The sequence below is a fragment of the Chiloscyllium punctatum genome, chromosome 41, assembly GCF_047496795.1.
Source record: "Chiloscyllium punctatum isolate Juve2018m chromosome 41, sChiPun1.3, whole genome shotgun sequence".
NCBI lineage: Eukaryota > Metazoa > Chordata > Chondrichthyes > Orectolobiformes > Hemiscylliidae > Chiloscyllium > Chiloscyllium punctatum.
The window spans coordinates 10,659,835-10,673,200 of NC_092779.1; the positions used below are offsets into that span (position 1 = coordinate 10,659,835).

At 38.8% G+C, this 13,366-nt stretch overlaps 1 protein-coding gene across 3 annotated transcripts in view; it reads left to right on the forward strand.

Annotated features, from left to right (window-relative positions):
* The window catches only part of atp2c1 (ATPase secretory pathway Ca2+ transporting 1), a 132,150-nt gene that overhangs the window by 81,826 nt on the left and 36,958 nt on the right, over positions 1 to 13,366 (forward strand). For all 3 annotated transcript variants that reach the window (XM_072560356.1, XM_072560357.1, XM_072560358.1), the window contains 4 exons: positions 8,410 to 8,565; positions 8,808 to 8,876; positions 10,961 to 11,036; positions 13,077 to 13,143. In XM_072560356.1, coding sequence (XP_072416457.1) covers positions 8,410 to 8,565; positions 8,808 to 8,876; positions 10,961 to 11,036; positions 13,077 to 13,143 — 368 coding nt within the window. The remainder of the gene's footprint in view (positions 1 to 8,409; positions 8,566 to 8,807; positions 8,877 to 10,960; positions 11,037 to 13,076; positions 13,144 to 13,366) is intronic.

Here is a 13,366-nt window from a genome sequence, read left to right on the forward strand (position 1 = left end):
GTACAAATCACTATAAATGCCGGAGGAAAGATCACAGAAGCGCTTCACAGGAGGCTCCCAAGCACTGAGAATGTCACCTAGACATGGGGACAAAATGTCTGCAGCACAAATTCCCAGCTCGGCGAAGCAACAACAAGCACCCGAGCTACAAATCTTCTCCCAAACTTTGAATCCCTGTACTGTAACTGGGTAGTGTTGGGTCACAGGTGGCCCAATGGAGAGGAATACCCAATAGTATATACTTCCTGGGCTTTGGCTGATAGTTCAAATATGCCCAGATGGAAAATGAAGGTTGGCGTACATCTTTGGTATGAGAAGGTTGCACCAACATATTTATGGGCATAAATTTGTAATAGTGACAGACCACAAACCCTTGCAAGATCTACTTAAAGAAGACAAGGTGGGTCTCATCTCTCTCTTCACCCCAACACCCCACACACACACACACACACACACACACACACACACACACACACACACACACACACACACACACACACACACACACACACACACACACCCCACCAATAATACTACAGGCCAAATCCAACAGAGGGCTCTCATCCTAAATGTGTACAATGACAATGACAAGACGGAGCACTGTATGGAATGCCAATACAGATGTCTTGAGCTGCTTCCCACTGGCAGATACACTTTTGCTGCTGCTACTGGAAGAGTCTGTTCTGGTTTTAAACTTTGGACACTTCCAGTCAGCACTGATGATGTCAGACTGCCGATGCAAAAAGATCCAGTGCTGGCAAAAGTGAAACATCTGGTGGGGATGGAGGAAACGAAAGGGCCATGATAGCCAGAATAGGAACCTTTCAGGTCCTAGCAAAAGCAAATCACTGGGAAGATAGCATTTTATTATGGGGAGCAAAAATGATTGTCCGAAGCAAAAGTTGCTGCTAGATACTGGTTGAAATCCTCCATGGATGTTCAAAGTCAAGATGTTGTGTCTGGTGGTCAGGATTGGATGCAAACATAGCCAAATTGGTGTGGTAGTATACCAAAGGCACAAATGACAAACAGCAGCACCTTCGCATTTGTGGGAATGGCCAGGTAAACCCTGGACTCAGTTACACATCAATTATTATGGACTCAAAGTTCTTAGTCATTGTGGGCACCCACTCAAAGCCGGTTGATGTGGATAGAGTTCATTTGTCAAACACATGATGACAATAGAAAAGCTGCAAGCATCTTTTGCAACACAAACTTCCAGAAGTTTGGTCACAGACAATAGTTCAATATTTACCAACAAAGAACTCAAGAATTCAGCATATAAGGACAGCTCCATACCATCCATCGTCCAGTGACCTGGTGGAAAGAGCAGTCCAATCTTTGAAGGCAGGATTAAACAAGCAACTGACTGCTTCACTCGATACCAAACTATTCCAGTTCCTATTTGATTATTGGACTACACTTTATGCAAGGGACAGCTCCAGCAGAGTTGCTAATAGGGGGAGAAGCCCCTTTGCCAAGTTAAACTTGATATTCCCGGACCAGGAGATGTGGGTATCAGGAACACCACTCTAGACACGAGACAACTCTAAGCGAGAGATGCAGTTTACTTCAGGGAATGAAGCTTGGTGTTGAAACCACAGAAATGGCCGTGCATGGGTAAGACGTATGGTCAACACGATGTCAGGTCCCATGGCAAAGTTTGGTTGAAGAGGTAGTCCTGAACAAGCACATGGCCCACATGAAAGTTGCAAACCTGCAAAAGTGCCAGGACCAAAAGCCAGCCCCCGAGAACAGCCAGAAAGGCTGTCGGAACCCATTGGTTCTCCCCCTCTGTCTAGCATCAAAGAAATCTTGGGAGTCTGAGGTGGACATAGTGTATGTCGCAGCCTTAACGGCTTTACCATCAGAAAAGGAGGATGAATTTTGTCCCAGATCCTCTGGTGCAAGAGACAAGCTATAGTTTGGTACATGCCATCTGTATCTGAGGCTGAGTTGGAGGAACTGGACCAGGTGCAAAAAAGGTCCAGGACAGGCTATGAGAAAAAGAGTAGGCCTATGTCCTGGCACTCTGGGAGGGATGTAGTGATTGCAGCCAGGTCAGCTAGGTGGACCTCTCAGAATGAGTTCTCTGAGGCTGTTAACCTGATTCAATCGGACAGGCCTGACTGACACATAAGAACAGGAGTGTCAGAGGCTCTGTTCACTCTGAGAGCTGGTTCTGAGGAATGCAGACCAGTGTCAAATACTTTGCGTGTGTATTAAAGTGTGACCTGGTGACAGGATTACCAGCCTTTGTGAAGATATTTAAGGTAGCCTCAAAGTAGCGGAGGTATGGACATTTAATAATTGTAAGATATTTGTTTGCAATGATTGAGTCTGTTCAGCAGCTCAATATGAATGAAGAACTTCAGAATAAATTAAAGTACTGCAATAAATAAATTATAACTGGGAACCTCTGGAAAAGCCACTGTGGCTCCACTAACCACCTCCAAAAGTAGTTTGAAATAAAACCAAACAACATCTGCATTTTATTCCGATTAATAGCATTATCATATCCCTTTTACCCGCACTGTTTTGTGAAGAATATAGTGAAAGTAAGTAAAATTTGAAGTTACTAAATTTAAGGTTCAGACCAGAGTGCCAAATTTAAAAATTGTTCCAAAGCTTGCATTGGATGGACTGCAACAGTACAGGAAGAGATGGTGTGATCAGAGTGGGAATGGAAGAGGCGTATATATTGTAAACCACAGGCAGGTGAGGGCTATTTTGCAACAGGAAAAACAACAGAGTAAAATTGTCTCTTCATTTGTGTGGCCTCATGTTTTAATCATCAAATATAATATTCAAAAATGTGCACATAATTTCTGCCCCACCTGGAATGTATGGAGCTTTGGAGGATGAAAGTGGGTGGAAGTTCGTCAACAGGTATTGCATTTTGATGTACAACAAATGCCAGCAAAATGTGCAGATGGTGAAAGTATGGACAGGAAAATTCTGGTGCCAATGATCCCTCCAGAGAGCATAGAATGAAAAAAAAACTGTGGGGTGCTTCAGGATCCTATTGTTTATTTTCATTTTGTTTTTCTTTCAGGTGTTTATCAGCTAATTTTGTTTTCATCGTCTGTCTCATGCCCTTATGCATTGGGTTAAGATTATCATTTTTGGTGAATTTTTTTGATGTATCTCCTCTGTCTTCCCCACCCATCCCAACAAAGTTGGTCAGCGTTGTTTCCTGTGTCCCAGGCTTGTTTCTTCAGGAGGTCTCAGTAATTTGTGTAACCATTATTTCCCTCCCTTTTTTTCCCTCTGCATTTATCCTAATTATACTAAAATACTAACAATTATCTTTGTTTCATTACAGTGAAGGGATAGAGCTGAAATGTTGCTTTGTTTCTATTTATAGATGTTGGCTAACTTTCTCTGTATCTTTGCTATTTTGTTGAATGTCAGTGCTGCTTTTACTCGTTTATTTCTTGAGTATTTGTTCACTTGAATTTGTGATAGCATCATAAAATGTGTTAGTGAGGGGTCACGAAACAGGAAATGTCTTGATCAGCATTTTTATGTCACGTGTCACATGCACTGTTAAGAAGGAAAAGAAATTTCTCTGGACTGAATCATATTTTATTTTTTATTAGTATTTGGTTTACTTGATGTCAGACCATTTTTAGTCTCTCTCTTGCAGCCTTTCCTCTTTTATTCCTGATTAAGAAAACTGCAGCCTTTAACTCGAATGAAATGAGCAAAGTTAAAACCTAAAGTTACAAACACAGAAATAAAAGCAGAAGTAGACTGTTTGGCCTCTTAAACCTGCTTTGTCATTTAATAATCTTGTAGTTGATCTGTTTGTATGCCACCTTGTTGAGGGTAGATCAAAACATCCTTTGATTCCCTTGCCTAATAAGAATCTATCTACCTTACAATTATTAAATGTCCATACCTCCTCTACTTTGAGGCAGAATACCAAAATTGTACAACCATCTTTTCCACATTGAGCTTGTCAAGACCATTCAGGAATTTCTTCTCTTCAATTAAGTCATCCGTCAAAACAAGTCCAACATGTCCTCATAATTCCAGATCTCAATCTCGTAAACGGCATCTGAACAGCTTCCAGTGCATTTTACGTCTACAAAGTGTTTTAACTTTACAAAGCATTTTACGTTTACAGTCCTTAATAAGGAGAGCAAAGCTGCACTGAGTCATAGAAATGGACAGCATGGAAACAGGCCCTTTGGTCCAAACCGTTCATGCCAACCAGATATCCCAACTCAATCTAGTCCCACCTGCCACCATCCGGCCCATATCCCTCCAAACTCTTCCTATTCATGTACTCCTCCAAATGCCTTTTAAATGTTGCACCTGTACTAGCCTTCACCACTTCCTCTGGTAGCTCATTCCATACATGTACCATCCTCTGCGTGAAAAAGTTGCCCCTTAGGTCTCATGTTATATTTTCCCCTCTCACCCTAATCCTATGCCTTCTAGTTCTGGCCTCCCCATCCAAGGGAAAAAGCTTTGTCTATTTATCCTATCTATGCCCCTCATGATTTTGTAAACCTCTATAAAGTCACCCCTCAGCCTCCGACGCTTCAGGGAAAACAGCCCCAGCCTGTTCAGCCTCTACCCTACAGCTCAAATCCTCCAACCCTGGCAACATCCTTGTAAATCTTTTCTGAACCCTTTCAAGTTTCACAACATCTGTCCGATAGGAAGGAGACCCGAATTACATGCATTATTTCAACTGTGGCCAAATCAATATCCTGTACAACCGCAACATGACCTCCCAACTCCTGTAATCAATACTCTGACCAATAAAGGAAAGCATACCAAACGCTGCCTCACTATCCTATCTACCTGCAACTCCACTTTCAAGGAGGTATGAACCTGCACTCCCAAGGTCTCTTTGTTCAACAACACTCCCTAGGACCTTACCATTAAGTGTATAAGTCCTGCTAAGATTTGCTTTCCTAAAATACAGCCCCTTGCATTTATCTGAATTAAACTCCATCTGCCACTTCTCAGTCCATTGGCCCATCTGATCAAGGTCCTGTTGTAATCTGAGGTAACCTTTGCTGTCCACTACACCTCCAATTTTGGTATCATCTGCAAATTTACGAACTGTACCTCTTATGCTCTCATCCAAATCATTTATATAAATGATGAAAGGTAGTGGACCCAGCACTGATCCTTGTGGCACCCCACTGGTCACAGGCCTTCAGTCTGGAAAAACAACCCTCCACCACCACCCACTGTCTTCTACCTTTGAGCCAGTTCTGTATCCAAATGGCGAATTCTCCCTATATTCCATGAGATCTAACCTTGCTAACCAGTTTCCCATGGGGAACCTTGTCAAACGCCTTACTGAGGACCATATAGATCATGTCCACTGCTCTACCCTCATCAATCCTCTTTGTACTTCTTTAAAAAAAAGTCAATCAAGTTTGAGACATGGCTTCCCATGCACAAAGCCATGTTGACTATCCCTCATCAGTCCTTGCCTTTCCAAATACATGTACATCCTATCCCTCAGGATTCTTTCCAGCAACTTGCCCACTACCGACATCAGGTTCACTGGTCTATGGTTCCCTGGCTTGTCCTTACCACCTTTTTCAAACAGTGGCACCACGTTAGCCAACCTCTAGTCTTCTGGCATCTCACCTGTGGCCATTAATGATACAAATATTTGAGTAAGAGGCCCAGCAATCAGTTCTCAAGCTTCCCACAGAGTTCTAGGGTACACCTGATCAGATCCTGGAGATTTATCCACTTTTATCCATTTCAAGCATTTCCTCATCTGTAATACGGACATTTTTCAAGAGGTTACCGTCTAATTCCCTACATTCTATATCTTCCATGTCCTTTTCCACAGTAAATACTGATGCAAAATACTCGTTTAGTATCTTCCCCCATCTCCTGCGACTCCATACAAAGGCTGCCTCGCTGATCTTTTGAGGGGTCCTATTCTCTCTCTAGTTACCCTTTTGTCCTTAATGTATTTGTAAAAACCCTTTGGATTCTCCTTAACTCTATTTGCCACAGTTATCTCATGTCCCCTTATTTCCCTCCCGATTTCCCTTTTAAGCATACAACTACTTCCTTTATACTCTTCTAAGGATTCACTCAATCTATCCTGTCTATTCAAAGTTTGTGAGAAGATTTGTAGCTCAGATGCTCGTTGTTGTGGTTCTGTTCGCCGAGCTGGGAATTTGTGTTGCAGACGTTTCGTCCCCTGTCTAGGTGACATCCTCAGTGCTTGGGAGCCTCCTGTGAAGCACTTCTGTGATCTTTCCTCCGGCATCTGTAGTGGTTTGAATCTGCCGCTTCCGGTTGTCAGTTCCAGCTGTCCATTGCAGTGGTCGGTATATTGGGTCCAGGTCGATGTGCTTATTGATTGATTGATTGAATCTGTGGATGAGTACCATGCCTCGAGGAATTTCCTGGCTGTTCTCTGTTTGGCTTTAAATTCCTGCCTAACTCTCTGTAATCTCCCTTCAGAATTTCAAACTTTTCCCTTCCTATGTTGTTGGTTTCAATGTGTACAATGACTTCCTGCTGGCCCTTCTCCCCTTGAGAAACTCATTGAGAGATGTCATATTATTGAAGTACTAAAGTACAACATCCTTACTTAATTTCTCTTGTGATAAAGGGTCTCATTGTACCTGCACATTAATCTTTCATGTCCTAACATTAGAGCACACAAATCCCTCTGTATCTTGGAATTCCATTTCAATAATAGTTTACTTTCCCAATCTTCCTGAAAAACTGAATAATTTAGCATTTTCCTACATTATACTCCATCTGCCAGACTTTTGCCCATTAACTCAATGTATCTGTATCACTAATGTGGAGGGGGTTGTGTTGGACTGGGGTGGACAAAATCACAGCACCAGGTTATAGTCCAGCAGGTTTATTTGGAAGCACTACCTTTCAGAGCAGTGTTCCTTCCTCAGGTAGCTGTGGAGCAGGACCATAAGACACAGTTTATAGCAAAAGATTACAGTCATGCAACTGAAATGATATATTGAGCAAACCTAGATTGAAGTCTGTCTTCTTTTAGAATGGACTGCAGGTTTTGATTAATTAGTATCTAAATCCCAGAACTATTTTTAAGTCACATTCTCAAGATAACTCAAGGTTTTAAAAAAAAGATACCTATATCAATTTGCAAACTTCTTACAACAACTTTGTTATATAATTCTGACCTATCTTGATGCCATATGCAGGTTTAGAAGCCATAGTTTCATTCCCCTCATCAAAGTCATTGATATAAATTGTAAAACCTGGAGGCCCCAGACTGACTCCTGCTGGACTGCACTCCACTCCACTCCACTCATGCTGCCAATCAGGCACAGGCCCGTATATGCATACTCTGGCTTTTCTGTTAGTCAGTCAGTTTTTAATCCACATTGACACACATTTTAGAGTCACAACTGTAAAAAATTGGGTTGTGTAAATATTTCTAGCTGAAGGTATTTTAATAATTTGTCAGCCTGGTTTCATTCTGCTGTGTTCATAAGGGATTTCTTTTTCATTTTCTGCTTTCTTGAAAAAAATCATGGGTGACCTATTTCTTGTACAATTATAGTTTTTCTTCAGTGGTATGAGCATTCAAGCAGATTAAATTTAGACTTCGACTGAAAAATTGCTCAGCGGAATTAACCAACATGTTTTACATATTAAAATACTGTTTAAAAAAATCAAGTATTATATTAAACTACCTTTCGATTTCTAGACTAATGAATAACCACTATAAAAAATGTAGCTTTGTTTTCAAAAGCTTCAAAAAAATGGTCCAGTGCTTAAAAAGGAATAACTTGAGATCTAATTTGTGAAGGGATAACTAAGAAAGATCGTTTCATAAATACATGCCTTCAAGATCATTGCAGTGTTAGCTTTAAATCTGATTTGAATTTTTAAAAAACATTTACAGTTCAGCACATCCAAATGTATGTGGATAAGCTCCGATCAGTGTGTTTAGAGGTCACACCTGAGCATTGCTGCTGGTCAGTGCAGAGTGTTGCTTCTGTATATTGTTTTTAGCTTTAATTATACACACACAAAACAATATCAGAAGGTAATTGCCAGATCACTATCTGGTCTTTGTTATGCATTTGTAAGTTTCGAATGTAAGCAAAAGTTCAGAAAGGTGGGAAGTTGACAACAAAAATGGTGAAAGACTTGTTTCCAGTTAAGCAGTATGTTAGATTAAGTTAACTTGGGTGTTTGGGCATAATATTTGTTTTGGGGTGGGGGTAGAGATGATCTCCTTTATAAGTCTGCACAGAAAAACATTGTGTAAGGACAGTATAGGCTAAGCTGTGATGTTATGTGCAATGAAACTTTGTGCTATTGCTGTGAAGACCTGTAAGTGGAATATCAAAGAACATCTCCTGGGAACTTGTAAGAACTTCATATTTTAATGAATTAATGTCCTTTTTCCTTCAGGTTGTTGACACTTCCATTGATGAATCAAGCCTCACAGGAGAGACTTCCCCATGTACAAAATCAACAATTCCACAGCCATCAGCTACAAATGGTGACCTCACATCCAGAAATAATATTGCTTTCATGGGCACATTGGTTAGGTGTGGCAGAGCTAAGGTAATTTTGAACCAACCTCTCAATTGTACTCTTAAGCATGAAAATGTGGTTTGATCAGGTTGTTCTCAGTTACTTTTTAAGAAAGAATTCCCTGCAGCATTGCAGTGTAGCTTCTTTACAGTATAATTTCAACGGGAAATCTTGCATGTCCTCATGACTGACTGATTGAAGTCTGAAATGCATCGTTACATATGATGTTAATACAAATTACTTACGAATTCTTATATTTGTTTTTTTTTCAGGGTATTGTTATAGGGACTGGAGAAAACTCTGAATTTGGAGAGGTTTTCAAAATGATGCAAGCTGAGGAAGTAAGCCTTTGAATTAGTCATTTTTATATTATTTGTCATAGTTGAAGTTTAGAAATTAAGATACTAAGTTTTTCTCTAAGGATAACTTGGGACCTAATTTGTGAAGGTATAATTGAGAAAGATAGTTTCATATATACATGCCTTCAAGATTATTCACTGAGAATTTGTATTTCTGGCATCAAAGGCTAATGTCTGCATTAATAAGATTGTTAAGGTTGATGAGTTCCTACACAATAGACATAGTTTAACAAACTTGTTTAATCAAGAGTATCATATCTGAAATTGATCTGCATGTTGATTTGTTTGCTTGATATATATTGGCCTAAACTTTTGCAACTGCCATCTCAGTAAATTCAATACCACCAACTAAGTTGTGAAGGTGAATAATCACCTGCAATATTGCATAAAACTTGAATCCCTTACTTGATAAGGGATGTCGTTGTATTGGAGGCAGTTCTGAGGAGGTACTTTAGATTGATTCCAGAGTTGAGGGGTTTGTCTTAAGGAGGAGAGATTGAGCAGTTTAGGCCTATACTCTGGAGTTTCGAGAATGAGAAGACATCTAATTGAGGTGTGTAAGATGTTAAAAGGCATTACCAAAGTAGGCATTGAAAGGATGCTTCCTTACAGTGGGCAAATCTACAACAAGATGGTTTTAGGATAAGGGATAGCGGATTAAAAACAGAGATGAGGGAAAGTATTTCTCTCAAAGGGTCACGAATCTGTGGAGTTCACTGCTCCAGAGCGTGGTGGATGCTGGGACATTGAGTAAATTTGACGAGTTAGACAGACAGATTTTTAATTAGTAATGAATTGAAGGGTTATGGAAACTGGGTAGGAAAGCATAGTTGAGCCAGAAGTGAGAAGATCAGCTATAATTGTATTAAAAGATGGTGCAAGCCCAAGGGGCTAAATTGTCTGCTCCTGCTCCTAGTTCTTATTCTAATATGACAATAGACTATTGAATTGTTAGGACTGCTGTTACGACTGAAAGAAATAACAAATATCTCATTAATAAGTTTTAAATTCTTGCTTGGTAGCACGAAATTAAACATTACTGAAAAGAAAGACACAAAGTGGAAGTTTCCACCCCTAAATTCACCTGGATTAACATGCATGCAAACTAACTTAGAATGGAAATCAATTTATATAGAAAGTTGGATCACACCAGGAGCACTGGGAGCAGGTTTACACTTTAGAAAGAATCTAATGGCTTCGGAAAGAATGTCACATAAATTTACAATCTACAGCAACCTTTTTACTAATTGGCACATTTGGGACCAGGAGTATCCATTTGATCAAGAGTCCCCATAATCAATGTAAAAACATAATACAGGTGGTACATAAATCACTCTTTATTTACGGCATAAGTCCAGAGTGTCGGTTCACAATATTCCATATAAAACAAAATTTGCTGTACCTGGGTTTCATTGATTAAACTATAAGGAAAAGAAATCTGAACTTGTTAGAATTGCATTAATCAAATGTTTTAATAATGATGGGTTAAAGCCAGATATGTGAAGTTAAGTCACAGATCAGCCTTGATCTTATTGACTGGCAGAGAGGCTAACTTCTCTAGTTGCTATGCAATGATCTATATTTTGTAAAGTTATTAATGAAGTGGTTGTTCACCATGTTACACTGTTCTGGAATTTCTATATGGTGAGCAAACCTACCCAATTTTGAGGTTGTCTGTCTCACAGTAATCCTATTAGTCGGATGTTTTGAAAACATCTTAGGGTAGTATTTTCTGCCTCTTAAATACATCCAGCTGAAGAACAACAGAATTGTTGCTACTTGGAAGAGTGCCAGATAATCTCAACCATTCACCTGGTCTTCTGTTTCATTTCAATATAGAAGTGCTTCTTCATCACTTGGCACCTCTCCCATGTAGCAGAGATTCAACAAGAAAGATTTTTGACATTGTACCCAGCGCTATCACATTACGGATTGCTGTGGTTGGATATGAGATTGAAAGGGTGATGGTGAAGGAAACAATTTTAAAATATGGTTATTATTGGCTTCAACAGGGCATTTACATTTCAAAGTATTGACTTATATTTCTGATGTGTTTGCTTCTTGAGGCTCCTAAAACACCATTACAGAAAAGCATGGACCTGTTAGGAAAACAACTTTCACTGTACTCTTTTGGCATTATAGGTAAGAAAGAAAATTTTACATTTAAAGTTCAGTTTGGAATTGGTCTGTCAAGGTCTATTTTGTCCTACCTTGGGATTTTTCAAGTGTTAACCACTAAACTGAAACAGGGAATGAGAAATAAAATAGTTAATTTAAATGCTTGAAAAATACAACAGATTGACTAGATTTGTTAAAAACTATAAAGTAAGTTTTGAATTTTGGAAACATTACAAAATATTATTCCCCTTAAATAAGTATACTTTCCTTGGTTTTTGTCAACAAATGAACACTACAAAGCAAAAACCTATTGCAGCATATGGCTAAATTAGTAATTATATTTAATTTCTTTGAAACAAGAACAATTTTGTTTTTTTTTTTGTTTTTATGATTTCCAGTATCTGCAGTTCTTTTTGTTTTTGTTCAATTTCTTAGAGCTCAGCTTGACTCTATACTGATTTTAACAATTATGAAACTCCTGCTCTGCCCACACGCAATGAAGCATCTTCGTGATATGCTTGTCTGGTATTTCCTATTGTGTACGAGACTTGATTGTATTGTTCACATTCAGCAGTTCTCTACTTACAAATGTAGGTGTTGATTTCAAAACTTGCAAATTAAAATGCCATTTGTTGAAGATCTATTTTGTTCATTAACGTTACTCAGTTTTGTCTTTGGGTTCCAGACTCTTTAATAAATGTAGTTTGAACAGCCTTTGGAAGCTGGGTATGCACTGAGAGCCTAATAAGCTCCTTAGACTGTTATACTACGAGCCTATAAGCACCCAAGAGAAGCATTTTTTTTCTGAATTGGAATGGCTTACTGGAAAGAAAAAGGCAGTTTTTTGTTTTTTAAAATTACAATTTTTTAAACAGTTTAAATATGTTATGACTACAGTACAAGTGGACTGGTCTAATATCTGTCATTTATGGATTATGGTCAGTGTTGTAATTGAAATGTTGAATCATGTTCCATGGACATTCATGATGTATTATGATTGTACCATACATATAAATATTAATCTGGAAAGGCATAGTATTTACTGATACACGGCAATGCACTGTGAGAGGTTTTGATATAATTGTGGTAAATTGTAACTTCAAGATCATATCTCAGTGGATTTTCAAAGTATTTTCCAAGCTGGCATCTCTCTGAAATATAAAACATTTAATGATATGGCATCAAATATGTAATAATTAAGGAAAAAGCAAGTATATTTAAATCTATTTCCAGACCACATCCTCATAAATATTGATACCTCCAAGAACTCCCTGCCAAACTTCTGCACCCTTCAAGCTTCACTAGCTTTCCTTGATGCTTCAAAATTTTTGTCCTCTTCTTAAAATTCTCCATGTCTTCACAATTCTTTTGACAGTTCATGCAATCACTACCCTCACACTACCCTCCTTCCCCTCATTCCCCTGATATTGTTCCCTTACCTTCACCTCCCTGGTTCTACAATGTTGGTTATTCGCTCAGTCGATACACTTTGCTCCTGTAGGTGTTCTGCCTGGTTCTCTGTATTGTTACCTGATTTACCTGCATTTCAAAAGACTAGCTTAAGATCCTTATCCATAACAAAAGAACAGTACTGTGGACAAAATAGTATTGAAGTGAATGCGGAAAGTACTGGAAAAACTGTGGTCTGGCTGTTTCTATGGAGGGAGAAGCAGTTGAAATTTCAGGTTAATGAACATTCATCAGAGTATTCAAATGCTTGAAATCTTTCTCTTTGGCCTTGTTTTTTTTAGTTTTCTCCCTGGCCACCTCCTATTTTCCTTCCTTCCTTCCTTTTCAGCATTTGCTATTTTATCTTCCACTGTTGAGTCCTCTCCCAGCATGTGAAGACCACTGTAGAAATACAAGTTGTTGATGAATTAGTGTTAGTAAATAAATTATTTGAACTATGGTCAACCTGTGCAAATTCATGCTAAATGGTTAACTCAACTTTTATGTTTAAATGCTGATAAGTTTTGTTTCCGTAATATTAGTGAGTTACAGAAGTTACAAATTTTAACAGCAGTATTTTGGCTGTCTAAATGCAATGTTTTCTGCTTTTTGTAGGTGTTATAATGCTAGTTGGCTGGCTGCAGGGAAAACATATTCTTGACATGTTCACTATTGGTGTGAGGTGAGTTGAGTGTTGTCTTTTGCAGCAAAAGCAGATAAACATTTGAAGCAGACAACACATAGCTATAAGAAAAGTACAGTGCTGTGAGGTTATCATAATAAGATAAATAACTTGAACTTTCATTGCTTTTCACACCTTTAGAATGTTCCAAATTACTTCACATCCGATTAAGTAGTTTTGTAATTTAGAAATAGTAATTTGAGCACAAAATGCCTCAATCGGT